This window comes from Channa argus, chromosome 24, assembly GCF_033026475.1.
Source record: "Channa argus isolate prfri chromosome 24, Channa argus male v1.0, whole genome shotgun sequence".
NCBI lineage: Eukaryota > Metazoa > Chordata > Actinopteri > Anabantiformes > Channidae > Channa > Channa argus.
Window position 1 is genome coordinate 4,789,971 of NC_090220.1, and position 23,231 is coordinate 4,813,201.

The 23,231-nt window shown below is 39.3% G+C and overlaps 2 protein-coding genes across 11 annotated transcripts in view; both read left to right on the forward strand.

Moving 5' to 3' along the window:
• Window positions 1–12,542, forward strand: part of specc1 (sperm antigen with calponin homology and coiled-coil domains 1) — a 66,718-nt gene extending 54,176 nt beyond the window's left edge. For 9 of the 10 annotated variants that reach the window (XM_067494813.1, XM_067494814.1, XM_067494809.1 and 6 more), the window contains 3 exons: window positions 5,250–5,366; window positions 7,248–7,307; window positions 11,146–12,542. In XM_067494813.1, the coding sequence (XP_067350914.1) occupies window positions 5,250–5,366; window positions 7,248–7,307; window positions 11,146–11,235 (267 nt within the window). In that variant the 3' untranslated portion in view covers window positions 11,236–12,542. The remainder of the gene's footprint in view (window positions 1–5,249; window positions 5,367–7,247; window positions 7,308–11,145) is intronic. The other variant, XM_067494810.1, reaches the window with a different exon arrangement.
• Window positions 12,543–13,325: 783 nt separating this feature from the next.
• On the forward strand, window positions 13,326–22,397 carry adora2b (adenosine A2b receptor). The gene is made up of 3 exons (XM_067494819.1): window positions 13,326–13,522; window positions 13,680–14,150; window positions 20,771–22,397. Exons 2-3 carry the CDS (start codon window positions 13,831–13,833, stop codon window positions 21,501–21,503), a joined length of 1,053 nt encoding a protein of 350 aa, XP_067350920.1. The 5' UTR covers window positions 13,326–13,522; window positions 13,680–13,830; the 3' UTR covers window positions 21,504–22,397.
• The last annotated feature ends 834 nt before the right edge of the window (window positions 22,398–23,231 follow it).

Below are 23,231 nucleotides of genomic sequence, written 5' to 3' on the forward strand. Positions count from 1 at the left end.
GCAAAAGCTGTTTCAGGGCTACGACTTGGTTTTGGGTAATGTTAGGGTTAAGGTTAGGGGAAGGGCTAGGGTTTGGCCTTTAGCCATGATGGTTAGTGTAAGGGGTAGGGGGGCATTATGTCAATGAAAGTCCTAATAGGGAAAAAAATATGAACCTGGGTTTCTGTGTGGGTCACAGTTATCCACCATCCCTCCCTGCCCACTGCAAGTTGTTTTGTGCTTTAGAATTTTTAATTTCTTGATCTATGAGTAAAAGCTCACTAGTGCAGTAATGGCATGTGGACATCTGGGTGTCAAGTGTCACGAAAGCCTGGCAGCAGCTGTCAGACCTGACACCAGTCCAGTAGCATTAACGTGTGGCGGCAGGGAACACAAGCAGATTTTCTATTGATGTACACAATGTTAAACTGCTCTCTGTGCTGTCCTAAGTGGCTGGCTTGTGTCCAAAGCACCTGTGAATTCCATTTCTAAATGGTTTACATCAAAGAGGATGGGCTGTCCAGCGTCAGTGTCACATATATAGGCTTTTAATGTCCACTGCAGCTGACGTCACATGTAGGGCTTTAACCATTAGTTGATTAAATGATTGACAGATAAAGAACTCAGCTAATCATGTAAGCAAATGGGTCCCAGGTAAAAATCAACATGCACCATGTCTCTAATGTGAGAGTTTGCTGCTCTGCTCCTTTACGTCATTGTAATCTGAGAAATTAGCAGAAAACTAATTAATATTATAAAGCTACGCTGTGCAGCTTAAGGAACTCAACAGTGTTAGATTTGTACGATTTGTAAGCCATCCTCTCTACTCCTCCCATTTCATCCTTTTCCTCTTCCTGCTCCTGCGGGCCCCAGCGCTTCACCTACATCCTTATTGCAGCCTATGAGTCAGACATAGTTATCTTCCAGCAGCAAGTGGTAGCTCGAAGCCTTGGTGCAAAAGAAATTGAAACTAGTACCAGCAAAACCGTGAGCTCCCATTCTTGGCTTTGACCTTTTAAAACGAATCTATCTGCACTGCTATCAGACTGTTCAATTAGTCAGCATCAATTTGTCACCCAGCGTCACGATTTTGTGCCAAAAGGGTGCTACAGTATCTGCAGACATCTAGCTTTTTATGATTTTTCAATATCTGTGAAATAAGTAGTACTTGTTTTTCTTTAGAACATATGCATGTGTGCCGTGGCTGTGTCTGCGTGTTGTTACCTGATGGAAATTTTATCAAGTATACACAGATCAATTTTTTTTCTCTCTGTTCATTCCTCTCCCCTCTGTTCTCCTGCTTCTCTCCCATACTCTCTTTCTCTGAGCCCTAAAAAGCAACGGCTCTGCCTTTTGTGCAGGCCGAGACACTTCCTGTCGCTTGATGCTGTGTTTGCTTTTCTGAGCCGGCTCCCAGAGAGCTGTTGTTGTCCACTGCTGTTTTAGCATTCATGCCTCTCCCTCTTTTTCCACCCTGAACGAACCCCGCCACCCAACCCCCTTCCTCCCTCTCCCACCCTGAACTAGAGCGCATACCTATCGGCCATTTGCTTGTATTTGAGCACGTGTTCCCTTCTGATTAAACCAAAACCCAGACACACTCTTTGACACATACAAACAAACTGCCCTCTACAATCTCTCTTATCAGCTTATTTGTCATAGTCTATCTTGGCCTTGGAAATGTGTGTGTGTGTTTGTGTGTGTGTGTGTGTGTGTCAGTTTGCACATACATCAAACACACACAAACACACACAGTTCTGCTACTGAGCCAACGAAGTGAGAGAAAAGTGGAGTTATGAAAGGAATGTGAGATGACATGACTGTACAGGTGCCCTGCACATGTAAAAGACGAGGCAAGACTGATGGAGAGGAGGCTCACGCTTTCAGCCTCTGTTGTGGTTATTATAGAAGATAATGACAGGGAGTGTTTGAGTGAGTGAGAAGGTTTGCGGCTCCTTCTTTTGAAAAAGAAAAAAGAGTACAAAGTTTTCATCAACATAATATGTAATGCACATGTACAGTAATTAGTGCTAATGTTGTTTCATCAGAAATTAAATTTACTTTTTAATTAATTTTGTAGTTTTCATTATTTTACTATTATTTAACTATGATTTATACTTCTGAGGATGAAATCGTTGGAATAGCTCATAGCAAATCGTTATTATGTTAGGTAAGTTTGCATCCCCTCACATGCAGTTTCATTTTAACGTTTTCACCCAGCTGTAAGTTAATATGACAGATTAGGTCATTGTTGCTCAAACACAGTCTGACTGTTTTCATGACAAATAATAGCGTAGCAGCAATCGTGAACAAAGCCTGAGCCAAAGACTGTGCATCCTGTTTGGCTTCACTTAGATGCAGCAGCTGCTCTTTCAGATCCCATTGTGACTGCAATGGCTCTGTGGCCTTTTCTGATGACTCAAGGTGGACAATAATAATTACTGATGTTGTCTTTTAATATTATTTTGACAAATCATATTCAGATAACCTGGTGCTCATGGTCGAGGGCATATTTCTGACACAAACAATTCCAGATTTAGGAACTTAATAAATAAAGCTTTGCATTGTTGTGACATTTAATAACAAGACACCAGCTCTGTGATGCACAAGACACTAACAATGTTAACATGCCAGTGTTTAGCAGAATTTTAACACTATCTTAGTTTAACATTTTAGCATATGTTAACTAGCATTAAGCTCTGAATACAGCTGAGGATGATTTTGATGCTACACTAGATGAAAAGCTGTTACAGGTCGTCCTGTGGGGAACTTGAAAGAAATTGAAAATTTGTCTCACTTGCTGATGGTGTGTTCCACACTTGAACTGTGTTCCACACTTGATTATGTTCCACACTTGAACTGTAAGCTTAGCAAATTGTTACAATGACCACATATTTCTTAAAAAAACTTAATTTGTTTAGTTTTGAAACTAGTTTCGAACATTCATGTTGTAACTCTATTATTGATTTTGAAAAGTCTCGCTACTATCAGCTGAAGCATGTGACCAATGAAATTACATCTGTGTGTCAATCATGAATGAGCTCAGTCATGTTTCACTCCATTAAATATTTGTTGACCTATTATTGCCCTTAGTCTGACTGATCTGACCAACTGATCCAAGAGGCCACAATGGAACAAAAAAGTAGATAAAAATACATGAGGGAGCGTGTTTAGCTATAGAGGCACATTGCTGTCATTCCTGTGTCCAGCAATGACTCTTAACAACTGTGAGGTTACACAGCATGAAACAACCAACATGCAACTTTTTGCTTTTGAAGCAAGCAGGACATACCTTCTTTCTATCAGTTGGTCTGCCACTCTCCTTGATACTACAGCTTTTAGTTTAGGTAATTTGCATCCATAACACAGAAGCAAACAAATGAAGGAAGTAAGAATTAATACATTTTGTCAGCGGTTTTAAGCAGCTCAGGGGACATTCATTACTGCAGTGGCTCATAGCTGTGATTTTTTAATTCTTGTCCCCCGGACTTGGAGTCCTGCTCTTTTTTTCTATTCTATCAGGTAGTTAATTACATTCACCAGGTGTCACATGTATGGCTCAGTCACTAATTCGATTTAAAGAATGAAAATCTGCAGCACTTTGGTCCTTAGGGCCAGGATTAAAGACCATTGGCTCAGAGCGAGAGTAAGCAAACACATGGATGCTTGTGTGTACCCAGGCATATTTAATGCATTGTATTACCTTAAACTGTAAAACAAAATGTTTTTTTTTCCCCTTAAGTCCTAAATAGATACAAATCTAAGTTTCTGGGTCTAAATCTTTCTGTTTTTGGAAGCATCAGTACAGCAGGACTTTGGTTTCATCTGCAAAGACACATGCTTCCAGCTGGGGGCTGAGCCATCACACATCCACAGCAAATGCTGTCTGCCCCCAATACCCACAACATCAGAGGAGTGAATTATTTTTAGTGAACAGGAACTTCACCATGTACACATCTCAATCATATTTGCCAAGAGAAAGTGTATAATGTCATTGTTAGAGGGATGGCAGTGACAGTCTTTCACTTGGTCCACAACTAAAATATTTCAACTACTAAACTGGTTGTCGTAAAATTCTGTTCAGACATTCATAGTCTGAACAGACATGTCTTTGGTTTGGCTTGTTCTTTAGAAGAGTTTATTGAACAACTGAACGGCTTCTCATGTTCCCTCTCCCCACTGCTGTGCAAATTTGGAACTTTCTGAAACCAACAATCCAACAATGGCTGTTTTTCTTTTCTGTCTACACTATCTACACAAATGATGTTTTACCTACTCACATTTTGTGACAGTTGGCGTTTAGCTTTCCATTTAGCTGTGGTCATTTGTATTTTAAACCCCTTTGATTCTAATGACTGATTAAATGTCTTATAAACTGGTTCTCTCCTTTGGCTTTTAGTACAGCACCTTCGGGTCTCTTTTATAACCTAATACCTGCCAAGAAATGACATGTATACAAACATCTTTTTATTAAATATATATTTACTGTAAGTAACAGTTTCTAATTCAATTTCAAAATAAATGTACATTTTATAGCTTTAGTTAATTTTGTTAGATGTTGTCTTACCAATTTAAACAACGTGTACTTTTAGAGTATTTCCACAGCTGGATGAGGACACTGTAGCATTAGCAGTTTCAGTGTGTGAAAGGGTATATGAGTGGGAGTCGTATGGAGCCTCACAAACACATACTCATACCTCAGGAGAGCCCCCCTGGCTGTGACCCTCATTCCCTAAGCACGTGAAATGGATAAAAGAGGAAGATACCGGAAATAACTTATCTATCCAACGGGGAGCCTGCAATGCCAAACAATGGCCTGGAGGAAGTCTTTCCTCCGGGCCAAGTCTGCACTCGAATACCTTGTATACTACGTCTGAGGTGATGATGCTCTGTGAATCGCACACAAACTGGACGTGCTTTTATGCACGTCCTTTACCCAGAGGAGAGATCACAGAGCAGAGTAGAGGCTAAAAGGGGGATCTAGAAAATAGACCCTCCTATCATCCTCTAAAAGAAACATGACCTGGCATTAATGGACTCTAAAAAAACCCAGACCAGCATATAATTACATTAAATTTTAATTTTCATGTTGTTTCCTGTGGTTCTATGTCTTAATAGCTTTTTTGTCATGGCCTGTTCTTGTTGTCAAGAGGCTATTATCTCTCCCACACATATTACGGGCACTTTTAGCTCATTATCATGGGGTGATATTGACTTTGGCTTTTTTTTCCTCTTTGCCCTTTGCCCCCTTTTCTCTTCTCTGTCTACAGAATATTGACGTGACCAACTTCAGCAGCAGTTGGAGTGATGGCCTGGCTTTCTGTGCCCTCTTACACACGTATCTGCCAGCCCACATCCCTTACCAGGAACTCATCAGTCAAGATAAGGTAGAAAAACTACAGGAAGTCTTCACAGACACATATGCACACACTGAATTACTATACTAATATCAGTATCCAGTCTCCTGTTCATGTAGGTCAGTATCTCACCAGCTGGTAACTTTACACATGATCTCTGACCATCTTATCCAAATGCCGAGTCTTGCTGACTCGAATTCAATCATCACTGGGTCTTGACTCACACAGGCTCACGCATACATCCTAGTGTGAACAGTAAAGGTTATGAAAACATTTTCTGGCTAAATGACTTGCTGAGAAAATCCTTTTCGGAGAATGCGGTTAGGTTAATACAAAAACTTATTTTATGAGGATATTTAACTTTTAGACCAAGGGCATAAATTCAGAGAAGCCAATTTCTTTAGTAATGTTGCTTACAGCAGCAGAGCAGCACTGCACCTTCTTTCAAAAAACTATAGTATAAATGCATTTTCTGGAGGAGAGCAAAGAAACTGCTGTTCTGTGTTTTGCTCTCCTCTCCCTGTCTTAGATGTGGACAAATGTGTCTTCAGAATATGCGTCATATAAATTCCATAATGTAGTTTGTGGCAGATGGACTGGACCTGTAAACAGGGAACATAATCTGCTTATACAGTGTAGGTCTGAAAGTTTAATGTCTGTCAATAGGGAAATTAAAAAACCCTGTAGTGTTTTTTTTTTTTTCTGAGATTAAGCTGCACATTTCTTTTATGAGCTGAATACATTTTATAGCTCTGCCATATTACCCACACAAAAAGCATGAATTACGAATGTAGCCTTTATATGGTCACACTGTATGTGATCATGATCTCTGGGCAGCCTATAGCTCAGTGCTGACAGCTCTGTAATATTTGGCACGCAGGTGGTATATAAAGTAACTTTGGAAACAATATAGTTCCTCTCTAGGGACTGCTGGTCGTTTGTCCCACTATAGTACTAGAACAATAGACAAACACCTCCGACCAAGCCTGACACTTCCTACGTGACAAATTAGTTATGTAGGCGTGTGCACATGGTCATGTCAATGCGAATGTGTAACATTAGGCTGATGACAGAGACATTGCATTTCCCATCTCTCTGAATAATTTAATAGACGCGTGGTGGCTTTAATAACTCTCGCTGAGTGACTTTCCCCGAGGCCCAAACACCCAACCTCTTTCGAGTATAATCTGTCATTCCAGTAATCCCATTGCTGCCCTCTTTCACCCTTTATCATAATCTTTCTTCAGAAAACAACCTTATTGGTTGAAATATTCATTCTTTCACACAGAAGAGCATGGCAGAGCTAAGAAATCTATTTATCTAATTATTAAGAAATCATCATTTAATAATTCATCCCTCTCACTGAACTGATGTCTAGAGGGAGTTAATATGACGACTGAAGTGCTTGTGAGTGTCAGTGACACGATTCAAAAGGCAGACAAAAATTGAACTTCAAGATAAAAGAGACTGGGTAAACCTGAAAATATTGTAGGTGACCTGAGTTTATTTTATTAATTGCTGACTTAAAGGGACAGTTTGTATTTCACTCTTAAGTTGCAATACATCTGTAGTGAGTTAATTGCATAAAACTCCACAGTCTCATACGCTAAATATTAATTCATGGGGATGGTTATTGTGCTCACAGACAGGTTTGTTTTTACAGAAAGATTTTGGCCAGTGTAGCTTTACACATATCAAACAAGCATAGCGGATATTATAAGACTCTCAAATATGCACACAAACAAGCAAAGGCTTACAGATGCTTTAGACTGTCTCTTGGGTTTTGAGACTTTATAAAAGTATTGCTGGGCTTATTGTAGCTGTTTGGACCTCCATGTGTGGTGTTATACAAAAACAGGGTGCTGGGAGTTTACCAGTGTCTCAACACCAAATGGTTTGTTTTTTCCTCAGGTCCGGAATCTGACTCTGGCTTTTCAGGCCGCCGAGAGCATTGGCATCAAACCCTCCCTAGTGAGTTGAGCTGCCACGGACCTCACACACACACAAAAACACACAGATAACACACGAAGGAACCTCTGATTAGTCAAATTGAAACAGTGCACTTTGATTTGCTAAACTTTCAGCATGTGAAGCCTCAGAACAGACATGACCCAAAACTATTTGCACTCCTGACCGTCTTAACTCCATCATATCATTTATTGCTGGTGTCCCACAAGCCTGTGTTCTAGAACTGTACGCTGGAAAGCTGCAACACATTGCTTTAAGAGAAAAAGTAATCTAATATGTATTTGAGGTATAATTTGCCGTTGATTATTTTTTGTAGTCAGTTTGTGAAATCATTAGCTGCCTTCCTCCGAAATGGTTGAGTAACAACCAGCTGTTCTGAAGTATTTAGACTTTGTGATCATGTTTTGCTATGGCATAAACAAAGTTACTTTCAATGTTATTTTGCGGATTAGTGCAATAAGTAATGGTAGAAACTCTAGAGTAAACTGTTTGTGCCTTAAAGGAACTGCTTGATACTTCCAAAATACAATTAGTGGCGTTGTTGCAGAGATTTAGACAAGAAATTGATGGTTCTCTCACTTCTGCACATTATCTTGCCAATGAAGCTAAATCCTGGAGATGGTTGGCTTAGTCAAAAGAGGAGTAAAATATTCACTTTCCAGAAAGTCAAAAGTTTAAGAATTAGTAAATATTATTGGTTATTGGTAACAACTGATGCAGCAATAACAATAACAGCATTTAATAAGACGTAAAGGCTAATATGCTCAACATGAATTTCCTAGCATTGCTGATAACTTTGCCAGTTGAAGTGTAGCAGGTATAAGGTTGACTGCATCCAGTACACTTGTGTTGGGTGTTAACATATACACTGATCAACTGAATGGAAATCCACTACGACTCATGTTGTAAGCATGGGTAATAAACCTAAAAATAAAATAAAAAGTTGTGGTTTTATGAAGTGTAACACACTGGACTATTTCTACTTTGAGTGACATTGTGATGGCAACAAGACGCTGAGAGATCCTCATTAGTCTCTGCAAAGCATATGAGCGTCCAGAGTTTCCAAACTGTCAAACTATCTTTTCGGAGTAAAAAAAGCAAAATTGCAATATTGCAATGGATTGTCCCTCAAAGCTTCTGGATGGTTTTAAAGGAATCAAATATTTCTCAATAACATTAAATATTCATGACAAAACAATAAATCATATTAAAAGTTAGAAGGGGAGAAGGGGCTTTATTTATTGCTTAGTTAAATATTAGATTACTCTGTGCGGTGGTTTGATCAGAATAGATTGACAGGAGCAATTGATTAGGTGAACCCTTGTGTGCTGGGCGATTCTCATTAAACTGTCACAGATTTTGATTCATTTGTCTTATTTAAAACAGTCACTTAAATGCATTCAGATTGTAGAAGCCAGGAGCTGTTGATCATAATAACACATCTTTATCACACACATTGGGTTTGTTATGCTTTCTTGCTTTTTTATTTTGATATAAATATGTGTATCACTGCCAGTATCACTGCCACTGCCAAGACTGTGGACAGTAAACAGTTTTGCCAACTAGTAAGACAAACAGAAATCTAGGACTGGATTTGGTGGAATAATCTGCTGCAAAAATTCAGATCTTCTATTGGTATTGCACATACTGGCAGCATTTTAATCATTTAAAAAATGCTAGAAATGTTTGCAAAATAGCTGAGACGTGTGAAGGTTATACTGCTGTGGTCTCCTCTCGTCCATCATTGGTGTTATCTATCTGCACTCCGGATGAAACATGATAAAACACATGAATGTAGTTTGATTTTTATTCTGTGTAAAAAAAACAACAACAAAATAAACAACTATGTAAAAAAAAAAAGAAGAACAAAAAACAACACACCAACACAAATAATTGGTCTGAGATTGCTTTAAAAATACACAGCTCTGTGTTGCAGCTTATTCACTTCAAATCTTTTAGAACCGGCTGGAGCTTAGCGAGGAAGTAAACAATGCAAAAATGTTTGACTGAGATCACAGTTCACGTTTTTTGTTATATTAATTCTCCATTACGTGGTTGTGGTTGCTAGATTAAACGCTGACTAGTTCCCATGTCAGTGACTTAAAAATGCTGTAAACAAATAAATTATGGTATCCCAACTGCCACAGCTCTTCCTAGTCTTTGCTGACAAACTTCCATATATTGTTTCTCACTCTTTCCCTATCTGGTGCATAAATAAAACACAGCACAAAGAGTCGTTGATCATCCACCCATAAGGAGGTTGAGACATCGCAGAGGTGACTCTAAATCGGAGATAATAGGAGCTGCTGTGAGGCTCGCTCGATGGGGAGTCATGTGAAAACCTGATTCACTACGATTCATCACTGGATGTCTCTGCCCTGCAGAGTACAAAACTGATCAGAGACAGAGTTTGCTAAGGTTGTAGTAATGTATGTTAAGTGCATCGTCTGAAAGGCAAAAAACATAATTTGTTCATTTGTCCTAAAAAGCCCATCGCAGGTAACTATCAACATGTGCTTTTATTGTCGATTGTTAGTTTGAATTTAAGGGTTTTGACAAAAATATTCTACGAACTAACATCCCAATGTCTGGCCCTGAAAAACATTATGATAATCTAAGTAAAACTTCAGTTGTTAGTTTTAACACTTGGTTGCAACTTCTTTGCAGTCACTCACTGTCTGGGATTTTGGCTGTTGCTCTGCTGATTAGATTTAACTCAGGGGACTTACTGACATTGCCACTGCACAACATGAAACAGTTTTTGCTTTTATAAAAATGTCTTAGTTACCTTTGCCAGTATGCTTCAGGTCATAATCTGTCTGCATTTGGCTGAACCTGAGCAGATAATATAAACCTAACCACTTCAGAATTCATCCTGCTGATTTTGTCAGCAATCACATCATCAATTAATGGAAGCGAACCAGATCCTTTGGCAGACAGACAAGCCCACAACATTCCAGTACCTGTATTATCCTTCACAGATGAGGTGATAGCTTCAGATAGTACTCTCTTTCACCTTTCTCCGAACTCTTCCCATCATTCAGTCTTTAGTATGTTTATCCCAGATATGTACAGGCTTTTCTTTTTACATGTTTTGGCAGCTTACCAGTTGTTTACATCTTGTGGTAAACCCTTTGTAGTTGTCCTGGTTTGGCCTTTTCTTGATTATTAACTTTGATACAGATGCACCCACCTCCTGGAGGTCGTTCTTGAGCTGAACAACTGTTGTAAAGGGGTTTTTCTTCTTTTCTTTTTTCTTTTTTCAGCCTACTGATGGCTTGCTTCTCTAGAACTGACCACTCTTTCAAAATTGACAGTTGTGTGTAAATAAAGAAATATTTTCAAATGTAAGACAAAATGTAAATGTCTTTCAACATCTGTCCGTTCAGGACTCTTGATTTCTTTTGCTCCGAAAATACACAGAAATATCTTGATTGCCTTTAATTTGACTTGCCGACTGTTTCAGAAAAAGAATTATATCATTTGGTTTGTCTGTCTTTCTAATGTGATGACATTTTGCAGATGCTGCATGCTGGAATTTTGAAAATCATTTAAAGTTTCGGCAGATGTTTTATTTAAAACGACCTAACATTATTAATACTAACAAGCTGCATTTAAAGAATAAAGTCAATATCTACATAAAACCAAAAAACGACTATTAGACACTATTGAAGCAGTTTTAATTAAACAGGATGGATGCTCCATTTTTATTGCTTCACCATTGTATGATCAGCCTTCTCCAGGCTGCTGTTTGTAAATTTTGGACGTTTCACCAACCCTAAAATGTTCCCACCCACACTGAAATCCTAAATCACTGTTCACCCGTCTCTGTTTCAAACAGGACATTGAGGAGCTGATGAAGACCGACAGACCTGACTGGCAGAGCGTCATGCAGTACGTCTCTCAGATCTACAAGTACTTTGAGACCTGACCGGTGAGGAAGAGAGGCTGGAGCCTAATAAACATTGGAGTCACTGCAGCACTTTTTTTGCCCCATCTGTCAACATTACATTAACCCTCCAGACAGGCCCAGCAGTGCAACTTAAACCCGTCTCCTGCTTAGTGTTTAACATATTAGCAGGGACCCCTCTGTTCTAGAGAAACCTGTGTCACAAAATTGCTGTTTTCTGCCATTTTGTTGACTGTCAGTGCTGAGACCCAAGGTTCAAATAAAGTTTTATTCAGTTGGAAACACACTAAATTGTTAAGCACTGGATCCACAGACAAATGCAGACAAACAGACAGTAATATTCAATTCTGGTATCTGCTAACAAGTTTATTTCACCCTTTGATACTGATTTACAAAGAGTTGGAAGATTTAGATGATATGCTGATTTCCTGACTGTCAGTAGAACTGTCAGGTTTTTTTTCCAGATTAAATTTTTCTGTTGATTCTGAACTCAGTCGATATGTGCTTCCACCACTTTTCTAAAACTAATTTGCTAACTATGAAAGTTGTGCCAAATCTTCTGCCAACGCACAACTTACACAAGACTATGGATGATCCAAATACAGTGTCATTTCCTAATGTATGACTGTATGTATAACTAAAGTGTGACTTCTGCTTAAAGCATGCCGTCATTAGTGTGTAAAACAAACTGGATCTGTTTACTTAAAATGTGGGGTAATAGAACTGATCACTACTTGTATGAGCTTGAGTTTTGCATTCAAGAGAGTATTTTTGAAGTGACTAGTTTGAGTTGAACTGAAGCTTTTATATTTTTGGCTTTTATTGTGTTTCCTGGTTTGTCACCAAAAATAGGAATTAGACAAACTGTAGCTGTCATCAGTGATGCAACACGAAAAGGATTTAACACTCCTTTATTGAATAGTTTTGTAGAACTATTTTTTATGAATACAAATTGATCTCTATGTTTGCATTGTTTACAGCAATAAGGACTGATGGAATCAAACACTCTTCCGTGCTTCCTTCATGTTTCCCATCGAGACTTGCTCAACTATGGTACTGCAGCGGCTTTGCAAAATATATATCTATATTTCGCATGCCACGTAATATTTTGAAGCGAAGGATGTTCTCTGTATGAATTAGACAAGCCTCCATATGGAGATATTGTTATGTTTTGGAAGAGAAATCTGCTATTTATTTATTTACAACAAATGCATTTTGACAGGTGAGAATGTGGACGGAAATGAATGCAGTTTTCTATTTACACATGTCAGACTTGGAGGCCCGCTGTATGAATATCTCTCAATAAAGGATTGTCCTTTTTTTAATTATTCAATTTTTTTTTTTAATCTAATAATTATGCACAGAGATGGTCAGTTTGAGTCATTTTTTTTAAAAAGCCACTCTGTGACAGCATCAACTTTTTAGGGTATTTTAAGTGGATCCATGTGTGCTGCAGGGTGAGCTACTTTTCCACTGTGCCCATTAAAGCTCTATGCCAAGGTTGTAAAGCATCTAGGAATGTGTGAACACTCAGTGGAAAAGGGTTTTCTGTTTCTCACAGCCCTGATCTTTTACTATTACACCACCCTATAGATGCCTGAAATGGTCTGAGTGCAATGAAAGTCTAATGAGAATTAAAGTTTGATCAGACAAAGCCTGGAATGGGTAACTTTAACAGGGTCTGTCCAGTAAACTTTAGTGACCAGACTTTAGTGTTCAGCATGCGACCACACCCTTCATTAAAATAAAAAAAAAACTGCTGTCACGTTAAAAGTCATTTATATATATATATAAACATTACTTGAATTTGCTGAGCTCAGCTCACGCATCTGCGTCACCCAGATACGGAAGGAAATCGCTATTGCAGCAACACTGCAAAAAAAAGTTAAGTGTGTTTAAATTGAGTTTTTTATCACTAACTTCCGCCGAGTCTTACGAAGGACAAAATCCCATATTCGACGAGTGTGTGCGTGTATGTGTGTGCGCGCTGTAACGCACAGACCGCGTTTTCATTAAATGAAAAGCACGTTTTGATGTCATTGGATGACGTTTAATTGGCACATGCACACACACACACTCACTCACAGCGTGCGCGCGCGCGATGTATGTGGGGTTTGGGGCGTGGCTTCTCTCTCAAATTGTTTGTGTGTGTGTGCGTGCATGTGTGAGTGTGCGTCGTCGCGTTGCACCCTTCACTTCAAAACTGCTGTCGCGGCGAAGTTGCGTGACTCTCCGCTCGCGCCTCAGACCTACGTATCAGTTTTTGCTGACTTGAAAACATCCAGAGACGATGTACAGGTTCGTTAAGGTGAGCGAAAACACTTTTCAGTGACTTCATATGTGTTTTATGGGAAACCTTAAGCTGCATGGGTGGCGGAACAATGCACTATTACGCAGGGATTGCGCTACAGGTATAGTAAAAAAATATGCATTTAACGTAAATCCCGTTTCCCCTTTTTCATCAGATGGTCGGTTCTGCAGCTCACACTTGTGGAATATTCCTGGATTACAGTAGAAATACTTTGTTACTCCTGTGGGGGTAGAATCCCTGGTGTTGGTGCCACTTCTCTCCGTGAACAGCCTGCAGGTTTCAGTCCTTTCCCACACTTTGCTGCGATGAGTACGTTCTATATCGTGATTGAAGTAGTAATTGCTGTTCTCTCCATATCCGGCAACATACTGGTTTGCTGGGCTGTCGCGATCAACAGCACTTTGAAGAACGCCACCAACTACTTCTTGGTGTCCCTGGCTGTGGCTGATATTCTGGTCGGTTGCCTCGCCATCCCTTTTGCCATAACCATCAGCATCGGCATTCATCTGGACTTCTATGGATGCCTCTTCTTGGCGTGTTTTGTCTTGGTGCTGACACAGAGCTCCATCTTCAGTCTTCTTGCCATTGCTATTGATAGATACCTGGCCGTCAAAATCCCTCTAAGGTGAGTGTGCGTGGTTTAAGCTGTTTTTGTCCTCCAATATTTAAGATCACTGTGAGGAAAGTGTGAAAATAATAGTGCAAACTTTAGAACAGCTGCCTCTCTTTTTGCTTTGATGTATCTGATTAAATCAAAGTGAATTCAGGTCCTTTAGAGGACCTCTCTGACCCTTTTAGTCCTTTGACCCCAGTTTGTAAAGCAGTTAGCCATCTGTAAACAGGACTGTAACTTTAATTAAAATTAGCTCTGTTTAATGTCTTGTTATTACAATGTGCTAAATAAAGAGAAAAATGCCCACTTCCTTTCATTCTGACTTTCTATAACAGCTTCTGGTAAATGGAAAAAGCTTTTAAATGTTCTCATGTATTCTTTGTGGAAAATAATTGACTTCATGAGCTGGAAGATCAGTATCAGCTCAATGATCTCCTGGAGATTTATACTTAGTTATAATAGAATGGTTAATATTCAAACTCCAAAAGATAAGATTAAATATTTCAACACATTATTCAGCACATAAATCTGGTGTTAGAGACAGAGTAAAAAAAAAGTAAATACTTGTAAAGTGACTTAATAAATAGTTAACTTATTAATAAAAGTGTGAATAAATGTTTAATAATTTTTAAAGTTTGCATAAATGTGTCTGTTTTTAATTATATATATAAAGAGAGAGAGTGAGAGCGAGAGAGAGAGATTTTATTTGGCTGAAATAACTTAAAACTGACAGAAGTAATAAACGGAAACAAGCTTTTTGTATTAAAATGTAAAGGAAAAACTTGACTTATTAATTTCTTAGAATTGTATAATTTGTCACTTTTAAGGTAGTTGTTTCTTTATTTTATGGAAAGCTATGAATACTTTAGTTAATCTGTGTCTATCTGCCTATTATCTCTATACATACATATATATACATATACATATATAGACTATATGTGTATCTATATATGTGTATGTATGTATGTGTGTGTGTGTGTGTATATATATATATATATACACACACACACACACACACAGAGAAAGAGAAACAGAGATAACTGTTATAGTTTATAATAATTGTAACTGTGATTAGTACACTTCTATGGAACCTGTAGCAGGGGACACAGAGATGTACTGTGCATCCTCAGCATGTCTGCCTGAGAAAGCAGAACGGGAGGAGACAGTGCCATGCTGCTCAATATTTCCATCAGGTGAAGCAAACAGTCTGTATTATCAGACGGGAATTGTCTGTCTCTAGGTGGTAGACTTGGCATTTCGTCCTGTCCGAGGCTTGTTTTGCTTTTTAGAAGCTAACATTCACTGCAGTGTGAATGTTGTGGGCACTGGATTTGATTTTTAGGACCGTTCGTGCTGAGAGGCTGTTTGGCTGTGACATGCTGTCATTTCCATTACACTCAAACACTGGCAAGCAAGGACAGTTTGACACTGGTCTGGTATGAAGTTGTCTGCCACCAACCAAGCGACTTGTAAAATCCCCATTTGCCCATTTGTGCTTCTATTTCTGACCCACGGATGGAAACCAAACCTAAGGCTCCTCGTTCTACCTCTTCATAGAGAAAACACAGACTGTAATTGCCAGTAAATGGGCGGCACTTGTAAAAAGTTTTTACCATGACGTTCCAATGTTTTCTGTGAAAGTCCAGGTCCCAGCCTGACACACATCAGATAATATGATCAGCAAAAGCAAATTACATGTCTACAGGGATGGGTAGTGTGTACGTGTGCGTACGTTTGTGTTTGCAGCCCTTTGGGGCTGTGATTTTCTTTGAGATAAAAGTGTTTTCACAGATGGTTGTATTGGAAGAGAAAGGCCAGAGACAGATGTTTTAAACCCCATGAGAAGAGAAAGCTGCACACCCACTCACTGCTTTCCTCAAGCACCCGTCTTCCCTGATTTCTCAGAAAATGAGCCTATGGCTATTTTGTTCCTGTGTCCTGTTGAAGCTTTGAATCCACCTTTAGCACATCACAGACCACAAAGAATCATCCGCGCCCACACCAGCAGCGCGTTACACAGGGAGGTTGGACATAATATTGCCTCAGTGGATTCAGCAGATTTCAGTGTCCTTATATTATTGGACATTTGTTTGTTTCAGCACTTGTTAGCAGGTAGTAGCAGTAATACATAACCATACTTAGTGTAAAGACTGCTTTATTTTTGTAAACAAAAAAAAATTAAAGCAGTATTAAAGTCAAAGAACATGACAACACACTGTGGATGGCTGGACTTCAAACAGCTGATCCGTGTGTGATCAGTTGGCAAAACAGGTTCCAGCTGGAAATATGCATCAAGATGCAGACACCCAGTCAGGGATACATCATCCTCAGACCTTCAGTGAGGTGCAGACAAACCACAGCAGAGGAGACTAGAGCACAATTATGTCAGTGTGATAACATGAAAATGTCTTTTATTTTGGTTTGGAGTAGAGTAATGACTTGACTGGGTGTCAGCTGTGTGTGATTAATAAGTGCTAAGATTCAGCTCATCAAAAACACCTCATTTATACCTATAGTTTAACAGTTTGGGAGATTCACACTTTTGTTCACACCTGTGCCCTAAATATGAAGCTACAGTACAGCCGGGAGACATTTAGCTTAGACTAATCCTGCTGCTGTCCAAACATAACAAACTAGTCTTACCAGCTACTGTAAGGTCCACTGATGTATATGTGTGTGTGTGTGTGTGTAGTGTGCGTGTTACAGTTTTATGGTGGGTTATGTGCAGGAATTGGCTCTTTGTCAGTGTAGTAGCCTATAATGATATATGGAGGCTGTAATGTAAAATGTTAGCAAATACTTCATGGTTTAGTGTTTTCTTGGCACAAAACTGGTTTTATATAAATAGATTAGATAAAGACCTAAACATTTTCATACAACATTCAGTGAGCTCTTGCGCGGTTATTGGTTCCCTACTTCTTCACTCAGGTCGGCCCGTCACCTGCTACCCAAGAACTCGAATGTGTTTGGATGTTTTACACAGCCTGTTGAACTAGAAGGGAATGAAGATTAATCCCCTTATTATCACTGTCTGGAGGTTTTGTTTGCATTATTGCTGTAATGGGAAGTATTATTATCACTAATACAAATATCAAGTTTTTCTTCCACGTAAAGATTTACAGAGATTACAGTGTATTTACTTTTCCTTCTCCTGTCAAAGCTCTTCTTGCATGAGCACATTTTCATCAGTGCGTGAAGACTATACAAATTCAAACGTTTTATTTCCTACTCTACTTCACCACAGGTTAACATGTATTTTTTTAAGAGATACTCACTAATAAAATTTATAATTGCAAATTCTGTCCAGCTATATTTGCATACACACAGGCAGCCTGGGTGAATTATAAAGTCCCATTGTCTTGTCAATGGTCACCTGTTATATTGTATTTTAAGTGGAGCTGCAGACAGTGGACATTGTGAACATTTAGTGTGTGTGTGGCCTAGCAAAGGTCTGTGGCCCCAGGCGGAAGCAGGGCGATAGGGAGAAGAGAAGAGCTGTGTGGAGAGTGGAGCAGGAGAAGAAAGCAAAACAAAGATAGAGGCCAGCATCCTGTCGTCATTGCCAGAACTAATCCATTCAGACGCTCGCCCGTTCCTGCCTCCAAAGACAGAAAGACAGAGTGGGAAACAACGTGCAGGAGATGGACCCTCTGGGAAATGGACCCAGGGCAGCCTGCTATACTTGTGACTGACAGAAAGGGGGAGAAGAAGATGGAGAGGAAAAGGGGGAAGAGCAGGAACGTGAGGAACGTGCGCAGGTCACTGTGAGCTCTGAAGCTTCCTCTCCTCCCCTCTGAGTGCTTTATTATTACTTTCCTGGAGGGCATTTCAGGGTGAGGCTGGGCTCGCACATCACTGATGAATAATTGAGAGTTGGTATTGTTATAACTATTCGAATACAGAGGCTGTGATCAGCCTTTCAGAGTTGGACTTGGCTAATGATTAAGAAGTCATTCCAGTACCATGACTTACATTTTAGTAGCAAATCTTTGTTTCTGAAAGCTCAGCTTTAAGCGCATCAACTTCCTGCCACACAGTGGCATGTGTGAAGCCACTTCCCCCATAGCTTCACTCTCAGCTCTGTCAGTCTTGTTGGGGATGAGGTAATTGCATATATTAGTTATCCAACAACAAGTGTTTTGAATGTGTGGCCTGATAATGTCTCCTTCTATCCGAACTCAACATATCAATAAACTTGTGTAAAACACCTGTTGTATGACCTGTGTAAACACTAGGATGCATTTACAATTGTGACAGACTACATTATAATTAATTTCTAAACAAATTATGTACAAATAATGTTGATAGTGTCTCATTCATTGACCACAGATGATTTTCTGCACACAAGGTGGACGGTTCTTCCTGAAATAGAATATCCATTTCCTCCGTTGATCTTATTCTCTGGCTAATTGTGATAGTCTGTGATACTGTCTGTGTCTGCACAGATCTGCATTCTCCGTCCATTTCCAGCAATATGTCTGATTGTTCTGATGCTTTTGTTAAAGGTTGTGAGAAGCAAACTGTGTACAAGGAGAGTGTTGTGGTCAGCACAGGAGACTGACTGCAGGTTATGCTGTGTTGGTTCAAGGTTAAGTTCACATTTTTTAACAAACCTCACATAACCATGCTTACATTCAGAGAACAAGTGTATATCCAGCCCATACTAGCAAGAAACAGATCCTATCTGAAGATTAATTATGTGAAACTCACAGACCCATTTCTCCTGTCCTCTGTGGACAGGAAGACTGATTACACTGACGTATGAGCATGTGAGTGAGTGAACAATAACTTGGCAATTGGTTTGTTAATAAGGCAGCAGATTAATGTATAAAAGTGTTTATTAATCATTCACTAATGATTTTTCCATCATTAACTAATTACTGCAAATGTCTCATTTTAAGCACTGATTCGGGTTGATTGTGGACTGTGCAGCTCTAGAGGTCAGATGAATTATTTGTGGCACCCCCAGCTCTGACTGGCTTTTGTGTGTGTATGTTTGTCAGCATGCATATGAGTCATTACCATGTGTTTGCTCGCCTGATTCACTTTGAGGAAAGAGCTCATTTTGCTTCAGGCGCTGTTCACATGATGGGGACAGTCAGGGTGACAGTTCATGCAGCTCCATTTGCAGACCCTGTGCACCTGCTATAAATAATTTCATATCCTATGTAAGTCAGGCGACAGCTAAGCAAGACATACACTCAATTGGTGCAAATTGTAAATAGTATGAAGCAAAGACAGAAAACCAAATTTCAGTGTCTCTCCTCCTCCCTCCATCTATCAGTGCTCTGCTGGTATGGTCTGTGAAACTACTGCTCTGTGTTTCACACATATATATAATACAACAATACAGTCAGTGTTTTCACACCTCCAGTTAGATATGAGTGATTTTTTTTAAGTCATATGTCTTATAAAAGTACATGAAACAGGATGTGAGATGTTGAGACAGTGGCAGACTGCTTTCATTTTTCAACCGACAATATGCTCAGGGGTAACAATAAAATGGCCTGTCAGTATTAGACCATCATTACCTGGAAATTACTTGGAAAGTAATATGGGGGTAACTCAATTGTGTGTGTATGTTTGTGTGTACAATATTTTTATAGATTTTTGTCTGTACAAAAATCAACATCATATTGTATTAACATTACTAGCAAACTTGACATGCAGGGGAGGATCAATAGCTAAAGGCTTTAGCCGTTAATCTTTTTATGTCTACAATTTGCTTGGTTGTTTAAATTGAACTGAGTGGGTAGTTTCCATTTGCTACACAGTCTGAAAAGTAGATCCTCCACATGCCAGGGTGCGAAGATAAAAGTCCAATAAATTGACCTAAGCATTATTCACAGGAGTTTTGTGTGCTCAAACCAGTTGAGCACAAACATAACATTTCCTTATATAAACAAATTTTATGGTGTTTTTAACAAAAGCTCTGTAGCTTTTGGGTTTCATTCACACACACAAATAATGAACTATAATGCTCCCAGCCTCACCACTAGGAGCAATGTTAGAGTCGTGACACTTTTAAATACAGTTTTAGTTGAATATTTACATGCTTTTTATTTGGACTCTAACAAAGCTACTGAAGCACAAGTCTGAAGCTGACATGCTTGAATGCTTGACATTTTATTAGTTTAAGCAAATGTTTCATATTTGGCCACAGGTCGTAAAAGGGGGATCAGATGCATGTGTGGGGTTTTTTTTTTGTTGGTTAGAAACTTTTTTGCGGTGGACCTGATTTGTAATTGTTCATCGTAAACAAATATTGTCAACAGCTTTCAGCTTGTCCCTTCAGGGTTCGCCACAGCGCAGGAGCTTTTACACCGGATGCCCTTTGTGCCGTAACATTCCCATTTTATCCAGGTTTGGGACTGGCAGTCATGGCAGTCTTAAACAAATATTAACATCATAAAATAGTTTAAATAAATACAGGTACCTGACAGAAAAAGCAACAATAAACTTTTGTTTTTCTCAATTATTCAAATCCTTTTTAGCATAGCTGTGTTTTTTTTGGATTTGTTGTGTTATATCTGGGATAAAGTCAAACTTTTGTCACATGAGAGTGACACATGTCCAAAACATCCACATTGGGAACATTATTAAGACAGTAACCACTGCTGTGTTTTCTCTAGGTACAAGGAGTTAATGACAGGGAAGACTGCCAGAGAGATCATTGCTATTTTATGGATCCTCTCCTTTGTCATTGGTCTCATCCCCTTCTTTGGCTGGAACTTAAAGTACTCCAGTTGCAGAAACAGAAGCTCTGGAGCGGACAATACTACAAACGCTGGCCTTCTGCAGGGTTCAAGCAATGGAGGAGACTTACTGTGGAGTTGCAAACTGCAATGCTTCTTTGAAAGTGTGGTGGACATGCACTACATGGTCTACTTTAATTTCTTTGTGTGTGTGCTGCTGCCACTGCTCATCATGCTGGGCATCTACATGAAGATATTCACTGTGGCCAGAAAGCAGCTGAGACAGATTGAGCTCAAGTGCGTGGGCAACGGGGATAACCATCACCATGGGCTGCTGCAAAAGGAGATCCGGGCAGCAAAATCCCTCTCGATCATCGTAGGACTGTTCGCTCTCTGCTGGCTGCCCGTCCACATCCTCAACTGCCTCACCCTGTTTTACAAGGAGCTGGAGAAGCCGGATGTTGTCATGTACGTGGCCATAATTCTGTCTCACGCCAACTCGGCAGTCAACCCCATCATCTATGCGTACCGCATCCAGGACTTCAGGAACACCTTCCGGAAGATCCTGGCCCGACATTTCCTGTGCCGCAAGGAGGAGCTGTACCTCAGTTCCAATGGCAGCAGACGCAACAGAGACCAGATCCACATGACCATTGACCCTCTGCTATAGAGAGCTGTGCAGACGATGAGTGTTATCTGTGTCAGTCTTGAATTTTATGTTCACTGAGGATTATAATGTTTACAGAACAAGGGTATATGTTAAGATGGATTGATCAAACATGCCTTGAATGTGGACATTTATTTATGAACTGTGCCGAATATCAGGGGTGAAACAGTGAAATGTTAAATGGCAAGTCTTATAACTTTTGCATTGTGAAGGTTTTTTGATTTTAAAAAAACATGTTGAAGCTAACTGGATTTGGAGGACTGAGCAATCCAAACTCAAACAATTCTATTTATCATTCTGAATACAACCTGTTACAATTCTAAATGCTTCTTTTTGCAATATTTTATATTGTAAAATTTCAGTGCCAGTGTTTAATAATTTATTTATTACAAAACCTTATCTTTGAGAATGTGAAGATCATTCTCAACCTTTGTGTAGCTATACCTGTACTTGTGGAAAGGTACAATAGTAGTAGTCTACATTCATACTCATGTCCCTCATGGGCTCAAAGTACAGAAAGTACTCTCTTTAGCATTTTTTATTTAAGAGGATGCATTAGAAGCACTAAAAAAAACACTGATATTTTTTTCTATCCATATCCAAAATAAAAGATAAGAAATATACATAATACCTTTGTATGCCAGAAATGTTGTTAGGCTGCTGCTTCAACTCAGTTCAATTAAAACACCGAGCAGGGTCCCTGCTACTGCACAGGTATTTCCTCAGGAAATACTGTGTAATAGTAGGATCAGAAGGATCAAAAACCTGGACTATTCTGCAAATTGGAAATCACCGATCATTCCTTCAAGAGGAAAAGGGGGGAAATTCATAAACAAGGTAAAGAAAAGAAAACGCTTTCGATCTCACAGGAGGGTTTTTTTTTCCTCTAAGATAAACAACATGATTTTATTCGGTCATATACACACAGAAATTCGAAGCTGTTTAGCAAAACACACATGCAGTAGTGCCCTATAGTATTTCCATGTTTCTTAAGATAAAAGCTCAGGAAGTGGGAAACCAATTATACCCTTTATAGAAATATGGCATTAGCACAGAACACTTTCAGCTGCTTTGTTTTAAGCCACACCATAACACAGTAAGTAGACAAGTCAGTTTAAAATTTCAAATCAGTTTAAGGCTCTGATTTACTTAAGTGTAAATGAAGTTCAACTCAGAAGTCCAGCTGACAACACCCCTTAGACTCCTTAGACTCTCTTGCTGTGGTGCCCTGGTAGCCCTCCCGTCAAACTGACAAGGTCGCAGACTGAACAGAGACAATTCATTTCCGGTAAGAGAACAATAAATTTTTAAATTGTGGAACTTCTAAACTATCTTATTATTAACAGCTAAGCAGATAACACTAATGACACAGTCTCTGTGTCCAAACTGGGTGCATTCAATGGTGCTCATAGCACAGCATCACAACATCGGAGCTGCTACATTGCTTTCTACTGTGCCAAAACTAGCACCTATGGCTTTAGCACCTTTTCTGCAGGGTTGTGGTGTTCAGCATTGTCTGGAATATTTCTGTTGAGCTTTTGAAACTGAAGACAAAGATGAGATCTGGAAAAAGAGGTCTGACATAATTTATTCAGAAGGAGCTTTGCTTGGAGTATTGTAACTTATTTGGAAATTATGGTGTTTTGGTCACCTGAGAGCCATCGCTACACACATGAAAACACATTGCACTGATGTTTTAGGTTATTTGCTGTTTGGTGTGTTTCACTGGTG

What these genes read in the sequence shown, in the direction of transcription:
- adora2b (XM_067494819.1), top strand. Translation starts at nt 13,831, where the DNA reads ATGAGTACGTTCTATATCGTGATTGAAGTAGTAATTGCTGTTCTCTCC. An exon ending in GCCGTCAAAATCCCTCTAAG is followed by an intron (nt 14,151 to 20,770) that starts GTGAGTGTGCGT and finishes TGTTTTCTCTAG; the next exon opens with GTACAAGGAGTTAATGACAG.